Here is a 21,518-nt window from a genome sequence, read left to right as displayed (position 1 = left end):
TGTACTTTTTTCAAGTCCTCACTAAGCGAGAACTGAGACTAATGAAATCTCATAAAATTTAACTATTTGCTTTGTTTACTCCTTTCTATTTGGATCCTCTGTTCTCTTTAACAAGGTGGGGAAAAGGATACACACGGATTACTTCTAAAGAGAACAGAGTAATGTATAGAACACTGGAAGTCTTGACCTTACAGTATAAATAAGTACATTAATATGGTTTCCTACTTTTATCAGAACTCAGCCAATTACATTAAAGTTCAAAAGTTGAAGAAAATATAAGCTTTTTAAATAAAATTAATTTATAAACAACAGATTAAAAAAAACCCTAAACTATTACAGAAATTAAAACAAACATTTCAGTAAAATTAATTTAGACTAAACTGTCCAAACACTTTAATTCACAAGGTAATTTGAAAATGTATTTAATAACAAAACTTCCTAGAATCAAAAATTAAAGATTATAAATAGCAAGGAAGGAAAAAAAAGATGAAACATTTATTTTTATTTTACTCAGTTTCATCTTCTCTCTTTCAATATTAATATAATGAAGTGAAAGTTGCTCAGTCCTGTCTGACTCGTTTTGTGACCCCATGGACTGTAGCCTGCCAGGCTCCTCTGTCCATGCAATTTTCCAGGCAAGAATACTGGATCAATATACCAGCGTTATTAACAAAAAAAAGAAAAGGATATTCTAAAGAGCTTCAAATAGCAAAACACCAATGATAGTAATTAAAAAGCTATAGCTTTGTTCAGCTAATAACTCAAAACAAACTGGGAAGCCTACACACTTGCAAGTTCATTTTACAAATAATCTGTACTGATAGCTCAAATGAAAACCAAGATTCCCTTAAAAATTATAATTTTGGGAACCTGGTATTAATATTTTTAAAAAGACTATATTTAAAAAATCCAAGTATACTCTTAGGCTCCATATCTGTGAAAGATTTTGCCTACAAGATACAAGAGTTCTTGTAGTTCTGGAAATGAACAAACTATGATTACCAACTATCTGAAACTGTACACAATGTTAACAGATAGGCACAGATTTTAAATTTCAGAAGTAGTAAATACTACATATTTCCCCAATTTTTGTGTCAATGCACAATAATAAACTGAAACCTGGGAGAAATAATGCAATTAAAAAAAAACACACCAAAAACCTACCTAATACAGTGTGGGGAATACAGTTCCCAATAAAGCTATGACTAATGGTAATGATTTAAAATAAACAAGGCAGAACAAGTAAGAAATGACTTATTTTTTAACTTTCATATTGTAATTTCTAAGACTATTTACGGTTAAAAAAGGTTCCCCTTTTAGGTTAGCACTCAATAGCCATATGTTGTAAAAGTAATAATTTTACAGTTGACAGAAGGAAAAGTATATCAAAAGAAAACTTAATGGAAAACCACAGTAAATCCTGAATCTTTTATGATTTCATAATAAATAACCTCAATTATACTCTCAAGAAAGCACAAGTTTCCTGCTCTTTATCTAAGGAGACAGATGAGAATGTTTATTGAGAAGTCTCTGCCCACACAACGCACTCTCATTTAATCACCTAACAAGTGTACAAAACAAGGAGCACTAAATAAATGGATAGTTTTATCTTTTTTGCTGAGCAATACACATGCTTTATTTAAACCATTCAAGAGTATCAGAATATTAAGAGAAAGAAGAGGGGGCTATTCCACAAAGAAATTTAAACAACATCTAAGAGGGTAACTTGAAAAATATCTGATTGAGAAGTGTAAAGAGTGTCCCTTAAGGCTTAAGTGACAAACAGAGTGCACATGGTGTAAGTTCAATTGAAATGGCTGTAAAAACTGAGTTAATGCTCTTTACTGTAGCACCTGGCTTTGGGTACATTTCTCTTGCCTGGAAAATCCCATGGACGGAGGAGCCTAGTAGGTTGCAGTCCATGGGGGTCGCACAGAGTCGGACACGACTGAAGTGCCTTAGCAGCAGCAGCAGCTCTGCTATTTGTGAATTTTATCTTAAAAGTTAGGTCAATCTTGACACTAGAAGTTGGACTCTGCTCACAGTGCCCTGAATCATCTCCCCCATCTCAAACTCCATCAGGGATACTGAGTGACTGACATGAGGGACACTTCTTTCTCTAACTTCTAATAAGAGAGACAAGGAAATTATAAACCAATTTCTAATGCTATGTCACAAGCATCTGTTTTCTATTTTATAAACATCTGATCTGAAAGCAAATAATGAGATGAACAAATGGCAACAACTTAGGTGTCACAATAATTCTAACAGAAACTAACCACTTCTACAAGTCCCCGGACATATCCTGTCTGTGATTAAGCAATAGCGTTTCCACTCTAGATGCCTATATAGTTTATTTCCTCTAAGTAGGTCATTTGATAGTTGTTGAAGGAACAGCCCAGTCCTTAATCACCTAATCTGAAAATGTATTACCTTTAAGATATCAAAGGACTGCCAGTTTAAGATAAATACAACTTCTTCAGAACACAATTTGTCAGGAAGTAACAAAAACTTAAATGGGCATACCAAATAACCATTTCATTCCTGGGAATCTATTACTCAAAAATATTAGCAAAGTGCAGAGGTGATACGTACAAGGATGTTTCACACACCAGCATCTGTAACACGAAGAACAATGGAGATAACCTAAGTGAAAGTGAAAGTCGCTCAGTCATGCTGGACTCTTTGCGACTCCATGGACTATACAGTCCATGGAATTCTCCAGGCCAGAATACTGCAGTGGGTAACCATCCCCTTCTCCAGGGGATCTTCCCAACCCAGGGATCAAATCAAGGTCTCCCACATTGCAGGCAGATTCTTTACCAATTGAGAAACCAGGGAAGCCTTGGAAATAATATAAACTGCCATCAACAGGGAAACACCTTGCAACTATTAAATAAAAACAAAGTAAATCTGTATATACTAATGTAGAAAGATATCTACTGTATATATTGAGTAAATAAATGCATTATATAATGTTATTTTGGTAAAAAAAATTATGTGTTTGAAAATATACAGAAAAAGATCTAGAAAGAGATGGGAAATCCAACGGTTAACAGTGTTTATGCCAATGGTGACTGGGGAGTGGACAAAAAGGAGACCTTGTACTTTTACCTTACATATGTTACTACAACTTAGATTTTTCTTATATAAGCATGTATTACTTCTACTATTTAACATATCTCAACTTAAAATCAAGTGAAATAAATAATAATTTCAAAGAAATACAGAATGTGACAATTTCTCTTGAACACATGCCTTTTCTGATGCAATTTGGAAACTTAATTACCTATCAATTTTGGACTAATAATTAGAAAAATTTTGCAGCTACTGGAAGTTATAAATTTTTTGAAAGTCCTTTCATTTACATGATCTAAATTAAAATTTTAAAAATTACATTGTTCAACTCTGGATTCATTAGCAATAATTGAGACCGTTTAATACCCACTGTTTTCTGATATGAACCCTGTCTCAGTCTTCTCTAAGAGGGGATGCAGCTGGGAGGGTGGTCTTAATTCATTTTCACCAAGTATACCCCCAGAATTCTCGACATACTCCTGTTCTCTGTTAATGTCATAAATGCTAAAACAAAAAAAGAAAAAATTAAATCATAAAGTGAGTAGTTCTATTTTGGGCATATCTACTATGTTTAGTTCAGTTCAGTCACTCAGTCGTGTCCGCCTCTCCGCGACCCCATGAATCACAGCACGCCAGGCCTCCCTGTCCATCACCAACTCCCGGAGTTCACTCAAACTCATGTCCACAGAGTCGGTGATGCCATCCAGCCTCTCATCCTCTGTCATCCCCGTCTCCTCCCGCCCCCAACCCTTCCCAGCATCAGAGTCTTTTCCAGTGAGTCAACTCGTCGCATGAGGTAGCCAAAGTATTGCAGTTTCAGCTTTAGCATCAGTCCTTCCAATGAACACCCAGGATCAATCTCCCTTAGAATGGACTGGTTGGATCTCCTTGCGGTACAAGGGACTCTCAAGAGTCTTCTCCAACACCACAGTTCAAAAGCATCAATTCTTTGGCCCTCAGCTTTCTTCACAGTCCAACTCTCACATCCATACATGACCACGGGAAAAACCATAGCCTTGACTAGCTCTGGAGACTTGACAAAATTACAAAATTGTGCCTGATGCTCAATAAACATAGTAGATGTAAATAAATGTTTATTGAGCATCAGGCACAATTTTGTAATTTTGTCAAGTCTCCAGAGCTAAAGGCTAAAGTTCCACTGATTTGCTCTATAAGAAGTAACAACACAAACTGAAATTTTGTTTCTCTAATCCTTTAATTTCTAAAGGAAATTTTCTTCACAGAAATAAATAGAAATCACATTTGCCCTATTGAAAAAAACCTTAGACAAGTTCAGGGTGGTGCAGTCCTAGATGGGGGAAAAAAAACCTCTCAAAGTGAAGGGATTATAGAACCACACCCATGTTCTACTGATTGGAAATAAAATCAAACAGAACACAAATAAAACCTCTCTCCACCCCTAAATTAGTAGTATATGATTCAACCTTCATTAAAGGAAACTGTTAGTGCTATTATGTATCTAGTACCATGCTATACCTTGGATTTCATGAGACAAATGAAACTGTCTCATTGAAAAAGTGTTTACAATGAAAGTGCCTGTGAAGCCCAGGGATCTTAGAATGTGCTCATAAAATATTCCTAGAGCGACCTTTGGGAAGCAAGGGTTGTGTCTTCTGGTGACAGTGGTCTCAAAGAGGAAACCAGCTGAGTTGGAAACCTCTTTCACCTCAAAGAGGTGGAAGTCAAGACCCTCCCAAGCCAGATTACACTTGCAAGTTACAAGAGGAGTAGCAATAAAGGCACCATATTTTTAAAAACAATCCTTGGATGAAGGAGCAAAGGAGGGAAACTGTAAGACTGAAAACTGCTCTGTTGCATCACTACACTGGACTCAAACACATCTTCAGAGCTACAATAAGATGAAGGCAGGGAGACAGCATCTTTTCCTTTGTCCTTTGTGAGAAAACTTTCCCAGAATTCTCTCTGCAGGTGGCCATTCTCACCTCACTGGCCAGAACTGAGTCACATATTTTTAAATAGCCACTAACCAAGGAGAGTAGAATTACCGTAATGAGCTTCAGTTCAGTTCAGTCGCTCAGTCATGTCCGACTCTTTGCGACCCCATGAACCGCAGCATGCCAGGCCTCCCTGTCCATCACCAACTCCCGGAGTTTACCCAAACTCACGTCCATCGAGTCGGTGATGCCATCCAGCCATCTCATCCTCTGTCGTCCCCTTCTCCTCCTGCCCCCAATTCCTCCCAGCATCAGGGTCTTTTCCAATGAGTCAACTCTTCGCATGAAGTGGCCAAAGTAATGGAGTTTCAGCTTTAGTATCAGTCCTTCAAATGAACATCCAGGACTGATCTCCTTTAGAATGGACTGGTTGGATCTCCTTGCAGTCCAAGGGACTCTCAAGAATCTTCTCCAACACCACAGTTCAAAAGCATCAATTCTTTGGCACTCAGCTTTCTTCACAGTCCAACTCTCACATCCATACACGACCATTGGAAAAACCATAGCCTTGACTAGACGGACCTTTGTTGGCAAAGTAATGTCTCTGCTTTTTAATATGCTGTCTAGGTTGGTCATAACTTTCCTTCCAAGGAGTAAGTGTCTTTTAATTTCATGGCTGCAATCAGCATCTGCAGTGATTTTCAGTTCAGTTCAGTCGCTCAGTTGTGTCCGACTCTTAGTGACCCCATGAACCACAGCATGCCAGGCCTCCCTGTCCATCACCAACTCCCGGAGTTCACTCAAACTCATGTCCAGAGTCAGTGATGCCATCCAGCCATCTCATTCTCTGTCGTCCCCTTCTCCTCCTGCCCCCAATCGCTCCCAGCATCAGAGTCTTTTCCAGTGAGTCAACTCGTCGCATGAGGTGGCCAAAGTATTGGAGTTTCAGCTTTAGCATAAGTCCTTCCAATGAACACCCAGGATTGATCTCCTCTAGAATGGACTGGTTGGATCTCCTTGCAGTCCAAGGTTTGGAGCCCCCCAAAATAAATTCTGACACTGTTTCCACTGTTTTCCCATCTATTTGCCATGAAGTGATGGGACCAGATGCCGTGATCTTAGTTTTCTGAATGTTGAGCTTTAAGCCAACTTTTTCACTCTCCTCTTTCACTTTCATCAAGAGGCTTTTTAGTTCCTCTTCAATTTCTGCCATGAGGGTGGTGTCATCTGCAATACTGCTACTTTTCTAAAGAATCTTAAATAAATCCACACAACTCCACCTCAAACTCTTTTTGAAAAAAGGTATATATAACTATATGTTATTTTTTTGTAAAGCATATTGAATTTCCCAAATAATGAACTGCTTGCAGTTTCTCATGTGTATCATGCTTCTATCTCTGCATTTGCTCCTACTTCTATTGCCTTGAAAACGTATACACTAGTACTCTCCCTTTTTTGGCTTCCTTATCATTTGAATACTTGCTCAGATTTCAAGTATCTGTGCCTCTCTGAAACATTTCATGACATATCCTATTCTCAATGACAGTGGCTGTTTGTATCATTATATACCCACTGTATCGTGTTCCAGATTCCAATTGGTGTGGCTATTTTTAGGAGAGTTCTTCAGCTTTATTATCTAATCTCTTCCTGTTTTCTGAATAATTTCTCTTTTTAAAAAGTAGAATCTCTTTTTTCATGTAAGTTATATCTTCTTTTTTCTCTTTAAAGATACTACTGTTTCATTTTGTTAAAGTTCCTCCTGCTACCTGCAGTAAATCTAATTTCTACCAAGCTCCTTTTATTTTCTAATTGTTTATTCCTGCTTGATCTCTTCTGTGTTAGAGACTTCCAGCAAATGACTGGTGATCCTTGGCTGTCTGGTTACATTTAACTGTGAGGCATTTAAAGCTGACTGAAAGTCTAACACATGAGCACCACTTCCTGACCAGCAGCCTTCATTCTTGGAGGAGATCTGATGGTGATGCAGCTGCTGGTTTAATCAAGTGAACTCAAAAAGTCCTATCTGTTAAATATTTTGTCGTTGGTTGATAAGTTCCCCCAGAAAAGAATCCTTTAATACCTTGTTGAGGGGAAGCATAAGTGGCTCATATGGTAAAGAATCTGCTGGAAATGCAGGAGACCCGGGTTTGATCCCTGGGTAGGAAGATTCCCTGGAGAAGGAAATGGCTACACTCCAGTATTCTTGCCTAGAGAATCCCATGGACAGAGAAGCCTGGTGGGCAACAGTCTATGGGGTCACAGAGTCTGACATGACTGAGCAATTAACACACGATAACACACAAAAGCTTGACTACTAGTTCTGAGAACCACACAGAAAAAGACAGCTCTGGTTTCACCATTCCATATGTTAACTTTCACTTAATCCTTATCTTTATTTAGGATCTTCACCCCAACCTCAGTTGTCTAAAGCCTGCCTAGTTCAAATCTCCTGACTATAAACCTTCAGTCTTCTGTCAGGGTAGAAGGAAGGTGGCTATCTGGGTGTGTGGAGTGAAGAGGATCAATCACTTCTATTTCTATTCCACCAGTATTTCTACCTTGAGAAAAGCTTGGTACCTCTACATCCTGATCCTTTCCCAGATTCTGTGAAGGAAATCAGCTAGCTTCTCTTGCTAGTTTATTCTCTTCAGCATTGTCTAATCCACCAACTCATTTAGTACTTTACCACCTTCTTTCCATGAGCTTCCCCATAGAAAGTGGCTCAGCGGTAAAGAATCTGCCTGCAATGCAGGAGATATAGGTTCCATCCCTGGGTCAGGAATATCCCCTGGAGGAGGAAATGGCAACTCACTCCAATATTCTTGTCTGGGAAATCCCATGGACAGGGGTGCATGGTGGGTTACAGTCATGGGGCCACAAAACAGTTGGACACTACTGAGAGACTAAACAACAACAACTTCTTTCTAGTTTGCCAAATATTGATTTATCTTCTCCTTTCTCATTCTCTTGATCTTTGTGGATTTTTATCTTATTCTTTTACTATAATCTTAGTGGGATTTCCAGAGGGGTGAACAATTGGACGTGTCATGTAACTGAACTGTCTACTTAATATTTGTCTCAATAAAAAATGTGCAATATACCATCTATCATAGTAGCTACTATTACCATTATTTTTATTTCCACTTTTATAATTATTAAGACCTCATTTTATTTACTTAAGTATTTACCACAGACCTAATTACATATCAAATCTTCAACAAATATTAATTTAAAAGAATTAATTTTTAGTGCATATGAACTCAGTAACCATTTACTCAAATATATGAAAAGAACAAAGTAGATCATCAATGCTATTCTTTTAAAGCACTCTGTTTTTCCCCCAGAGTACTTATCATAGTTTATAATAACATAATCATAATTATTTCACCAATGTCTACTACCCCAATAAATCAAGCCCTATGAGGACAAGAATCATGTCTGTTTTGTTTACTTCTGATTACCCAGCATCAGTCCAATGCCTGGCACATACTGGATGTTTAGTAAATATGCATTTGATAACTGAAAGGAAAAAGTATACTTATGCAATTTAATCTGTTCTAAAATTCAGAAAAAGAAGCACAGCTTCTCAATTTGTTTTTATAAAGCAAACACTAAAATCTGACAAAGCAAATACATAAGAAAGGAAACTACAGATCTATCTCTTATGAATTGTTGTTCAGTCACTAAATTGTGTCCAACTCTGTGTGACTCCATGGCTTCCCTGACCTTCACTGTCTCCCAGGATTTGCTCACACTCATGTCCATTGAGTCAGTGATACCATCTAACCATCTCAACCTCTGCCGCCCTCTTCTCCTTTTGCCTTCAATCTTTCCCAGCATCGTGAACTTCCCTGGTAGCTCAAATGGAAAAGCGTCCGCCTACAATGTGGAAGAGCTGGGTTCAATCCTTGGGTCAGGAAGAGCCTCTGGAGAAGGAAATTGCAACCCACTCCAGTACTCTTGCCTGGAAAATCCCACGGATGGAGGAGCATGGTAGGCTACAGTCCATGGGGTCGCAGAGTTGGGCACGACTGAGTGACGTCACTTTCACTTTCACCACTTTCCCAGCATCAGGGTCTTTCTCAATGAGTGGCGCTTTGCATCAGGTGGCCAAAGTACTGGAGCTTCAACTTCAGCATCAGTCCTTCCAATGATGATTTAGGGTTAATTTCCTTTAGGATTGACTCCTTGCAGTCCAAGGGACTCTCAAGAGTCTTCTCCAGTACCACAGTTCAAAAAGTATCAATTCTTCAGCACTCAGCCTTCTTTATGGTCCCACTCTCACATCCGTACATAAGCACTGGAAAAACCATAGCTTTGACTAGATGAACCTTTGTCAGCAAAGTAATGTATGTCTCTGCTTTTTAACCTGCTGTTAGGTTTGTCACAGCTTTCCTTTCAAGGAGCAGGTATCTTTTAATTTCATAGGTGTAGTCACTGTCCACAGTGATTCTGAAGCCCAAGAAAATAAAATCTGTCACTGTTAGAAACTTTTTCCCTATCCATTTGCCATGAAGTGATGGGACTGGATGCCATGATCATAATTTTTTCAATGTTGAGTTTTAAGCCAGCTTCTTCACTCTCCTCTTTCACCCTCATCCAGACGCTCTTTAGTTCTTCTTCACTTTCTGCCATGCACGGTATCACCTGCATATCTGAGGCTGTTGATATATCTCCTGGCAATCTTGATTCCAGCTTGGGATTCATCCAGCCTGGCATTTTTCATGATATACCCTGCATATCATGAGCACTAGGTCTTTCCTCATGGCTCAGACAATCAAGAATCTGCCTGCAATGCAGGAGGGCCAGGTTCAATCCCTGGGTCGGGAAGATCCCTTGGAGTAGGAAATGGCAACCCACTCCAGTATTCCTGTCTCCAGAACAGAAGAACCTGGTGGGCTATAGTCCATGGGGTTAAAGAGTTGGACACGACTGAGCAACTAACACTTTCACTCTACATATAAATTAAATAAGCCGAGTGACAATATAAAGCCTTGACATACTCTTTTCCCAATTTTGAACCAGTCTGTTGCTCCACGTAAGGTTATAACTGTTTCTTTCTGATCCACATACAGGTTTCCAAGGAGACAGGTAAGGTGATTTGGTATTCCCATCTCTTTAATAATTTTCCAGTTTGTTGTGATCCACACAGTCAAAGGCTTTTCCATAGTCAATGAAGCAGAAGCATATGTTTTTTGCAATTTCCTTGCTTTTCTATGATCCAATGATGCTGGCAATTTGATCTGATTCCTCTGCCTTTTCTAAACCCAGCTCATACACCTGGAAGTTCTCAGTTCATGGACTGCTGAAGCCTAGGTTCAGGATTTTGAGCATAACCTTATTAGCATGTGAAATGAGCACAATCATCTGGTAGTTTGAACATTCTCTGGCACTGCCCTTCTTTGGGAGTGGAATGAAAACTGACCTTTTCTGGTCCTGTGGCCACTGCTGAGTTTTTCAAATTTGTTGACATGCTGAGTACAGCACTTTAACAGCATCATCTTTAAGGATTTGAAATAGCTCAGCTGGAATTCCATCACCTCCACTAGCTTCCATTCCTTGTAGTGATGCTTCCTAAAGCCCACTTGACTTCACACTCCAGGATGTCTGACTCTAGGTGAGTGACCGCACCATCATGTTTATTTGGGTCATTAAGACATTTTTTGTACAGTTCTCCTGTGTATTCTTGCTACTTCTCTTACTCTCTCCTGCTTCTGTTAGGTCCTTACTGTCTGTGTACTTTATCGTGCCCATCCTTGCATGAAATGTTGCCTTGGTGGTGGTGGTTTAGTTGCTAAGTCGTGTCCTACTCTTGTGACCCCATGGACCATAGCCTGCCAGGCTCCTCTGTCCATGAGATTTTCCAGGCAAGAATACTGGAGTGGGTTGCCATTTCCTTCTCCGATGTTCCCTTGGTATCTCCAATTTTCTTGAGGAGATCTCTGTGTTTCCCATTCTATTCTTTTCCTCTACTTCCTTGCATTCCTATGAATACTAAAATCCTAAAATATATGTACTGGCAAAGAGAATCTATGAGGAACTAGAATGATAACAGAGGTTAATTAGGGTACATTCTTGAAGTGTATGACAAACCACACTAATAAGTCAAAATTATCACGAGGGGCTGCTGGAGCACGGAATGAAGGAGAGCCATAAGTCAGTGTGTCCAAAGGAAGTTACTGCATACTTCTTTCCAAATAGATGACTTACACAAGTTTTTGTTGATACCCAGTATTTTTTTCACTTATGTAGTATTAATTTGGCCATACTTAGCCTAAAAAAAAATTGATGCTCCCAAATAAATCTATTCATTTAATGTAACAGAGAAAAATGTCTTACCATAAACTGTTTAGAGGAAAGAAAAGCTGATTACAAAGAAGTACTAATATATGCGTGTGTCTTTCTCTCACACACACGCATATATATAAGGCCTTAAGAACATATACTATGATTTAAATGGTAGTTATATCTGTATAACATTTACCAATAACTGATCTTTTTCTTGTTTATTTGATTATGCTCCCACCACTAGATTATTATAATGGCTTCGTGAATACAGGGTATCTTTTTCCATGCTGTACCCCAGTGCCCAGAACAGTGCCTGGTACAGTTAGGTTTCAATAAACATTCACATAACCAGTGAATCAATCCGTATTCCAGATCACTTCATTTCCCTACTTAAGCCCTGAGACCCCACTGCACACTCTGCTTGGTGGCCCTGTGAAATCCAGCCCCTGCTTATTACCTCCATCTTACCTGATCCACCTTCCCCTGGCTTTCTACTAAGGTCCAGCTACCCTGGTCTTTCCATTCAAGCTCTTTGCTCTTCTCAGGCCTTTGCACTTGCTCTTATTTCTGACTGGAATGCTGGGTCTTCTGTTATGCCCGTGGCTTAGCTCCCGCTCTTCTTTTACTGAAATCTAAAAGTTATTTCCTCAGATAAACCTCTGATTACCCCCACCTAAAGTAGACATTTTCTTTGAAGCACTCACTACTTCAGGTATCTTGTCAATTTACTTTTGAGGTGTGTGTCTCTCTTCCCCACCAGAATGTAAGGTGCACACAGGTAGATATTGTCTTGCTCACAAAGCCTCCCAGTACCCAAGAGAGCTCCTGGACCATGGTACACAATACTCCACCAAGTCACCTTTGAGTGCATCAAATACAGCGAATTTTTTTTTTTTTTTACAGCTTTCTGTATTACCTGAAGTTTTATGTAAGCATAAATATAATCTGGGGAAATAAAACTATTTTCATTTTGGAAAAAAAAGATCTCCCACTGCCCTAAGTAGTAGCAAATTAGTTTTAAAAAATGAAGACAAAGCAAACAAATGGAAATAGCATTTCCCATAAGCCCAAACAGTAAGAGACCCATAAGACAAAGCTCCTGTATTTAAAACAGAAAATACTATAGAATGAGAAACATATGATTTTCTTAACAATCTTAAAATATAAAAAAAGTCTGCTATGCACAAAAGTTTAAATGTTTTCTAACGTCAAGATAATCACGCAGATAAAGAATAAAAACCAAGGTATTCTTGCTATTATTTGGAATCACTGCTTTAAAGGACGCAGTTCAAAGGACCCCCTAAAATACTACATGTCTACACACACACACACACACGAGATGTGAGGAGTGCTGCCATCTCTATAGCAGCTTGGCAAGGGTCTCCCCTTTACCATGCTGGCAGAATTCCACCAGTTACAGCATCTGATGCTCCGTAAACCTGACTTCCCAGGTGGCTCAGTGGAAAATATCCACGTGCCTGCCAACGCAGGACACGAGGGTTCGATCCCTGAGTCTGGAAGATCCCCTAGAGGAGGGAGATGGCAATCTACTCCAGTATTCTTGCCTGGAGAATCCCATGGACATACGAGCCTGGCGGGCTACAGTCCACGGAGATGGCAAAGAGTTGAATAGACTGAGCTCCTGAGCCCTAGGACCTCGGCGGCACCACCAAAGCTTCACTCTCTAAAGACCCCCCCGAGGGTGGGACACCTAGAGTGACCCTTCTGCCGGTCCGCTAGGCACTCTGCGATCCTGCAGGCACGGCAGGCAGGCAGTTCACCCGCCAGATGGGCGTCGACCCCTCCTCCTCACCTCATGATGCGTGGGGGAGGGGGCTTCCCTCCGCCCCGCCGGCCCCGCCCGCCCCCTCCCACGGGCGAAAGCCAGTGTGGTGGGCGGCGCGCACCGCGCCTTTCAAAGTCAACCGGGCGGGGTGGAACCGCCAATCCACACCCGCACAGGACACCGCGGAGCGGGTGGGAGTTGCGGTCGGGGCCGACTGCGGACAAGCAAGCAGGGCTCCCTCGGTCCTCTGTCTGACGTCTCCCAGGACCTCTAGGTGGACAGATTTACTGTCATTTTACAATGATCGCTCCAAACTTCAACTTCCTCGAAGGTGTCTCGCCCACAGGTTATTCAGTTACTATTCAGGACTGCAGGTCGCAGACCTAACCCGAAATCCACATCTTTTCACTACAGTGACCCCCAAGTTATTTCAACTCACCGCTGCTATAAAGCTTTCCCGTTACTGTCTACGTAAACTCACTGATTATGGTTTCACCGGGCTTTGTTGCGTAGTTGATAAAAAATAAACGGTCTACTGGATATGGTTTATGGATACTCCATATATGCCCAGGAGATGCTGATTCCAGCACCCAGGGTCGGGAAGGAAATGGCAACCCACTCCAGTGTTCTTGCCTGGAGAATCCCAGGGACGGGGGAGCCTGGTGGGCTGCTGTCTATGGGGTCGCACAGGGTCGGACACGACTGAAACGACTTAGCAGCAGTCCCTCCCACTAAGCCACCGCAGCCCTAACAACATGGGCTAAAAGTAATTGGTGTATGTATGTGTGTGTCAAGTCTAAGGACTTAGACCTGGCCTGGTCTAAGGACATCTTTTACTTTTGGCTCATGTTTTAACCAAGTAATCTAACACAACCATATGCATTTCCTGGACCAAATCTGCATTGGCTAGAGAAAAACTAACCAGGAGCTCCTAGAGAATCATTGCTGCTATTGTACTGCACAAATAGAAAGCATACAGGGAAACCTTAGCCCACAAAGCAAGTTAGTTAAATTCATAAAGAATTATGTAGATTAATTACTATGTAAAATAGCAAAATAACTTTGGGTATTTAGTATATGCAATGAGAGCGCAAGTGCCTTCTTTGTAAAAAAACTTAAATTACTCCCATTGCAAAAAATGAGCTATGGCTTGGCAATATGATCTTTTCATTTAACTGTGACTTACTTTTAGACTTAATATTCAATTTTTGAAGATTAGTTTAACATTTTCAAAATTGAATCCTACAATTAAAAAAGACTTCTGTGTATCAAACAGATGCTTATAATCTTATATTTTTCAAATTTTGTTCCCCTCCTTGCTTTGCTGTGTAAAGTCAACAGATTCTTTGGAGAACACTTTTCCATAGTCAAGATTATGCACTTTTTATTGGAATCACTTCAAAATTCATATGGTGCCATTTTCAGACATCTGTATAAAGGAAACTGATCTTTGTTCTGGCTCATCAAATTAGGCTAAATTTGTGCTTCAGTATTAAGCTATCAATCTGCAATGAAATGTCTGCATTAAACTCATTACTGTATTTACTACAAGGATACTTACTGTTAAGTAGTTTTGTCCTGACAAGAAAAATTTAAGAATAAATTTCTTTCAGGGTCAGTGACATTTTAAGACCCGCTTTAGATTATTTTGATTATTACATATAAAAAAAGGGAAAGTGATACCTAATTTATGCCATAACAATGTTTTTTTTTTTTTCTTCCTTAATTGCCACCACCCCTAGATAAATCACATAAAAATGCCCTGGGCAAAGAATAGGACTATTCACTAATGATGGCTCACAGAGAAGTAGGGGAGAACCACAGAGTTGAGCAGGTGCTTTAACTGGTCAAAACAGGTCTCAGGAGTTGGGGTCGTGAATATTCTTTCTCTTAATTAGGAAACAGGTATACCCAAAGGTTCTAAACAGGGTCTATCTCACCATACCAGGGAAGACAGAGTCTTCAATACAGAATATTACCAAGGGATTTAGTTACCCAGTTAAGTGTTAAAAATCTCATTAAAGAATCTCATTAAGAGAAAACAGAAAGTATGCACCAGACATTTCTTATAAAATTTGTAAATAAAAAAAGAGAAACCAAATTCAGAAACAAAAGGCCAACTGAGTTAATCAATAAAACCCAGAAGCTGATTCTTTTGGAACAGATAACCTTTAACAAATATAATCAATGAAAAGAAAAAAAAAATCAACAAAAGGAGGCTAACCACAAACATAGGGGAAATGTCTAAATTATAAATTATCACATGCTATTTACGCTACTAAATTTGAAAATCATGAAAATATAATTTACTAACATTGGTCTAAATGGAAGAGACATCTGAATAAACCAATTATGATTAAAAAAACGGAAAGAGTAGTTGCAGTCCTACTCCTCTCCAAAGACCAGTTTCCGAGTTTTATTGTCAAGTTCACTTTTCACTATTCAGATTAACAAAAATCCACAAGTTTGGCAATGCAGTCTGTTGGGGAAACTGTGGAAAACAAAGGGAAAAAGAAGTAAAAGGCCAGGAGAAAATATTTACTATGAAAGTTATAAAACATTTATTTATACATTAGATAAATATATCAATAGAATATAAAATTGGAAACCCACAGTCTAGAAATTATAAACAGCCAATAAACATATTTCAAAACACCTCCAATACAGACTTAAGAAAGGCAAATAAGTCCAAACAAGATAAAAATACAGTGAAACAGAAGACAGATAAAAAAAGAGAAAAATGTCAAAGCAGTCCGAGAAAAGCAACTAAGAGATTGACAGCTGACTTTTCAATAGCAATAAATGAAACCAAAAGACAGAGAAATGAGATCTTTAAAGTGCGAAAAGAAAACAACTGCCAACCTAAACTGGTACATTCAGCAAAGACATCTTAAGTGATGGTAAAACAAAGATATTTTCAGGTAAACACAAACTGAGAAAGTTTATCATCAACAGATTTTCAGTAAGTTATTCTAAAGCATATACTTTAAGCAGAAGGAAAAGGCCCTAGATGGATGGTTTAAAAGATAAAATAATCAATGAATAATAGAGAAAGTAGCAAAAATACACTGCCTGCAAAACACAATAATAATTCTAAATGCATCCTCTTTCTGTCTGGTAAGAATATTTTTTATTTTATTTATTTTTTGGCTATACTGCATGGCATATGGGGTCTTAGTTCCCTAAGCAGGGATTGAACCCATGCATCCTATATTGGAAGCATGAAGTCTTACCCAGTGGACTTCAGGAAAGTCCCTGGTAATATTTTTAAAAAATTAAAATACATGATAAAAACATGTAAGTCATGAGGGGATAAATTAAGTTAAACTTTTAAGATTCCTGTATTATCTAAGAGGAAGGTAAAGATATTGGTTACTTTTAGATTTTGAAAAGTCAAGGATGCATGATATTTTTAGGATAACAATAAAAAAAGTATAAAACTTTCAAATTAGTATATCAGAAAAACTAAGTGGTAAAAGATATTAAATAATTATTTTAAAAAATAACAAAAACAGAGAAAAAAGAAATATAAGACAGTCAGGACAACTAGCCCAAAGGGCAACTAAGCAAATACAAATAGACTGTGTGTATCCCAGCTAAAAATGTTTTAAAATTGCATTAAAATTCCAAGATGCTCCTCAAAAGAAACATGTCTGAAATAATGTGTTTACAAATCTACAGTTAACTTAAAATAGTTTAATAAATGAAAAATAATAAATATATGATAGAGATAATCACAAAGCCATAAAAGGATTCCAGAAAAAGGCTAATAATATAACTGAAAAACTACAGGCAAGATGAATTAACAGAGAGGGAGGCGGGAAATTGGGAACAGATATACGCAATGTCAGAAGTAATCAGAGAATTGCAGTTTAAAACTATAGTAATAAATCATTTCCCTTCCACCAGACCAGCAAAATTTTAAAATCTTGGACAATGCCAGATGTAGAAAGCCTGGAGAGCAAAGGGAGGTTTCATTCACAATCGGTGGAATATAAATCAGAGTCATCATTTGGGAAAAGTCTATCTAATGAAATTGAACTTGCACATATCCTCCCAACAGATCTAGCAATTCCACTACTAATATGCCTAAATGACACTACTGTACATATGCACTTGAAAAAATGACCAAGAATGTTTATGGCACCACTAATTATTGTAGCTCAGTGGTGGAACTAACCAGTATGTTCATAAAAAATAAAATGGATAAACATACATTATATTAATAGATTATTATACTTCAACAAAAGTGAATGAATCACAGGAGTGATTCCCAAAGTGGTGATGATAATATAGGTGATTTTTTGATATTCTATATTGAAATGTGTCATCATTTGGGAAATCTACATAATTCAGTGAACTAATTTCTTTCACATGACCAATGCATGGGTAAAACATCCCTTTAAAATGCAAGCTAGACCAACAGGTTTAAATGTCACAGAGTTTGAGAAGTTGTTTAATCTCAAATTCTACACTGTGGCTAACCTTTCAGAAACTGTTAGGATTTGATGAGTATTAAAAGAATAATATGAGATAGTTGGATGCCATCACTGACTCAATGGACATGAGTTTGGGTAAACTCTGGGAGTTGGTGATGGACAGGGATGCCTGGCGTGCTGTGATTCATGGGGTCGCAAGGAGTCGGACACAACTGAGCGACTGAACTGAACTGAAAGAATAATATAACTAAAAGATTATCAACATATTCCTCCTTCTTCTAAATATATAGTTCGGTGAGGCCAGATTTTCTGCATCAACTTCAACCAAAACAATATATTGCAACAGATTGAATATAGAAGCAAACATGACATTCTGGTCATGAAAGATATTTGGGAAGACTGTAAAACAATGCCACTCTTGCCACTAACTTATTTTGGAAAAATTATTTTTCATTAAAAATGTTGTCCAAGATTTACTATTATTATTATTACTATTTTTTAGAGTTGTCAATATACCATATGCTTATTGGCATAAGCAAATGTACCAATATATTTAAAATTGGTAGGAGATCAATCCTGGGTGTTCACTGGAAGGACTGATGCTGAAGCTGAAACTGCAATACTTTGGCCACCTCATGCGACGAGTTGACTCACTGGAAAAGACTCTGATGCTGGGAAAGGTTGGGGGCGGGAGGAGAAGAGGACGACAGAGAATGAGATGGCTGGATGGCATCACCGACTCTGTGGACATGAGTTTGAGTGAACTCCGGGAGTTGGTGATGACAGGGAGGCCTGGCGTGCTGTGATTCATGGGGTCGTGGAGAGTTGGACACGACTGAGCGACTGAACTGAACTGAGTTTTAATATCTAATATGATTTAATCCACATTAGCAAAAGATCTTTGAGGTATTCAATACTTTCAATACTTGTAAAGGAGTCAAAGTTTCTGAACTGAACCTCAGGTATACACTTCAACAGGGATGAATCTCAGAAATATAATGCTTAACAAAAGTAATTCACAGAATATGCAATATGATTCTACTTAAAGTTCAAAAACACGTGAAAGTAAACAATATGTTGGGAAAAGATACATACACAGTTGCTAAAACTGTAAAGAAAAGCAAGGGAATAATTAACACCAAATTCAGGATGACCATGGTGATGCGGGCAGAGAATCCTTTGTTTCTGGGGAAAGGCACACATCAAAAGCTTCCAAGTACTTGTGATGTTCTATCAAGCAGAGTATACAGATACACTTTTCCTTTTAACAGTACATATAAATGGCATATTTTCATTACAAAAAATTTAATAGAAGAAATGAGGAGACATACCTATTATCCTAGAAGGAAAAACTCAAAAGAATGTCTCTTCTCAAATTAGTTTACAAATTCAATGCAATCACAAACAATATCGCAACCAGATTTTCTATAGAACTTGAAAAGATGGTTCTAAATTTCATCTGGAAGAAAAATGCAAAAGAAGAGCCCAAAGCTTTTCTTCAAAAGGAAGTACCAAAATATATCTTAAAGCTACAGTAATTAAAACACTGCAGTAACAGATAAATGGGTCAAATAAGAAAGTCAGAACTTAAAACAGCAAAGGATGTTTGCTGCCCCAAAATGTTTAATATTATCATTACCCAAGGAAGATAAACACTTAAATGAGATGCTATTTTCAAGTATTAGAAAATTAGTAAAATATTACCATCTGGCTAGTGGGGAGATAAAACACACCTTTTGAGAGAGTGAATATAAAAGGGTACAATCATTTGAGGGTAATTTAATAGCATTATTATCTATCATCCTCAGAAGGAATCAATTCTATGATTCATAAAAATATTTTGATGAGCACATGAAGCAGTGCTTATAACTGCAGCATTTAAGTTGTAGGGAAAGCTTGAAAATAAATGTGCATCAATAGAGGAATGAAAGACTTATTGGATAAGTAAATACCATATCTATAGAATGATACTAAATAGATATACCACATTGCATTTATTTAACAAACACTACATCTCAGGCAAGCTTTTAGACACTTTGTAGATTTTAAATCGTTTAAGCAACTGTCTGGGTTATAAGAGATGCCCCTGATATAGCTCTTTTTAAAAGAAAACACAAAACTTCAAATACAGATCTTTATCCTCCTCAAAACAGTTATGCACAAACACAGCTTTCTCCAAACTGGGTTAGTTATTTACTGATGTACTGAACATACTTATAGAGCTATCTGGTTCTATTATAAAAGTGATCTTTTTCAACAAAAAAGTATTCTTATACTATTAAGGAATAGCAGCTTTGTTATAAACCTCCTGAGTAGGCTTACTACCAACCTCAGAGCCCATGATATTAAATATCATATCTACACCCTTATCCCTTTCTAAAGCTTCTGAAGGGGAACACCACGGACCTTTGGATTAACAACGTTACTGCAACTAACACCATATGCTAGAGCAACCCTTAAATCTAGAATATATTCTGAAAAGCCTTAACCGTTCTTCCTTTGAGGGACAAAAAGGGTAAATTCTCAAATTTCAAATAGACAAGTGGTGATTAAGTGAAATGAGGCTTTTCGAAGGATCTTCCTCACAACCCACTCCAGGATTCTTGCCTGGAGAATCCCATGGACAGAGGAGCCTGGCGGGCTACAGTCCATGGGGTCGCAAAATGTCGGACACGACTGAAGCGACTTGGCACAGCATGCCACGTCCCCCACAAATACTGCTTGGTGCCACCTTCAAACTGCTGGGTTGCATGGACCAACCTACGGTGACGCGATACTTCAGTTTTCAGCTAAAGGAGCCTCCCTGGAGAAAGACCTCTTCCTTCTTTTACGTCTACCTTAAAAAGAAGAGGTCGCACAGGGCCACCAAGGGTCCACAGAAAGGAAGCGGAGGAGCGGACTTCACCAGGGTTCCAGAGGAAAGTGCTTCCCAGCCAGTCCCGGCCGGAAGATCAACGCCTCCACTCAGGGTTCTCACGGCGTCCGTGAGGATGCCGCGGTCCTCTGGCAGGCAACTCGGAGGAGGCGCCGAAGCCGCCCGAGACAACGCCTCCCGGAGGGGCGGGAGGAAGTGTGAAGCGCCACACACCAGGAGGACGCCGAGCGCCTGGAGACATGTGGAGACCCGAGTGTCGGCGGCCGGGAGTCCGCGCAGAGGCAGCCCTACAAAAGCGACTCTGAAACCACCGCCCGGCGCCCCGCTCACCCGGAGGAACGCCAACAAGGCAAGAAGGCGTGTGTCAACCCAGCAGCCGCGAGAAGCATGCAAAGTGGACAGCAGTTTAATTTTCCAAGAGAACAAAACAGAATGCGACAACGGCGAGCTCTCTTACTGCATATACCCCCACGACCCGAGCGGCCACGCCGGGCACTCAGCCCCGAAGGACCCGCACCTGCCGCGTCCCCTGGGGCGGGCGTCCACGAGGGCCGGCCTCACCTGTTCTCTGCGCCGCCGCCGCCGCCGCCGCCCCGGCGGACCTGACCTCAGAGTTCAGTTTCCTCCTCATGCTGAGATGCTGTCCGCGCCTCCACGCGCGCTTCCTCCCCTCCCGGCCTCGCGTGGCAGATCCCGTCGGACCCTGAGACCGAGCGGGACTCGGGCCGCCTCCCCGGCTGGGGAGCCGTCCGCCGCCCCTGGCCGGGACTCCCCTCCTGCCGGTTTCCACGCGGCCCGCGTCAGCAAAGGCTCGTCAGCCGCGCGCGGGACCCTCCACGTCGCAGCCCGTCCTGCTTCTCCGCCCCTGTCAGGAGCGCCGCCCGGGCGTCACGGAGCGGCCGCGACGCGCCGGCGGAAGGGACGCGGGCCGGGAGTTCCAGGTTCGGAGCCCGCAGGCTCCTCGGCGCTGGTCAGCCAAGCGTCGTCCCTGCCCCCAGAGGGTCATAAGAAGGCACGGACCCGGAGGCACGCCACTCCCTGAGGGAATATGCCGATTTTCCCAGTGACGGACGCCGGAACCCGGAAGTAAAACCCCACGCCCACAGGAAGAGGTGATGTGGGGGGAGAGAAAGTGA

General features: G+C 40.0%; 1 protein-coding gene across 7 annotated transcripts in view; it reads right to left on the bottom strand.

Moving 5' to 3' along the window:
* Positions 1-21,518, bottom strand: part of TASOR2 (transcription activation suppressor family member 2) — a 63,620-nt gene extending 42,102 nt beyond the window's left edge. For 2 of the 7 annotated variants that reach the window (XM_088844009.1, XM_088844012.1), the window contains exon 1: positions 3,449-3,579. Coding sequence is in view for 3 of the 7 variants with exons in the window: in XM_055431125.2 (XP_055287100.2) it covers positions 20,944-21,013 (70 nt within the window). In the remaining 4 variants the exon portion in view is untranslated. Of the gene's footprint in view, positions 1-3,448; positions 3,580-15,382; positions 15,471-20,943 lie in introns of those variants that run through there. The other 5 variants (XM_055431125.2, XM_088844006.1, XM_088844008.1 and 2 more) reach the window with 5 other exon arrangements.

Source organism: Moschus berezovskii, chromosome 15 (genome assembly GCF_049115385.1).
Source record: "Moschus berezovskii isolate FMDL1 chromosome 15, NW_MosBer_1.0, whole genome shotgun sequence".
Lineage (NCBI taxonomy): Eukaryota > Metazoa > Chordata > Mammalia > Artiodactyla > Moschidae > Moschus > Moschus berezovskii.
This window is presented reverse-complemented; position numbering and strand designations above follow the sequence as displayed.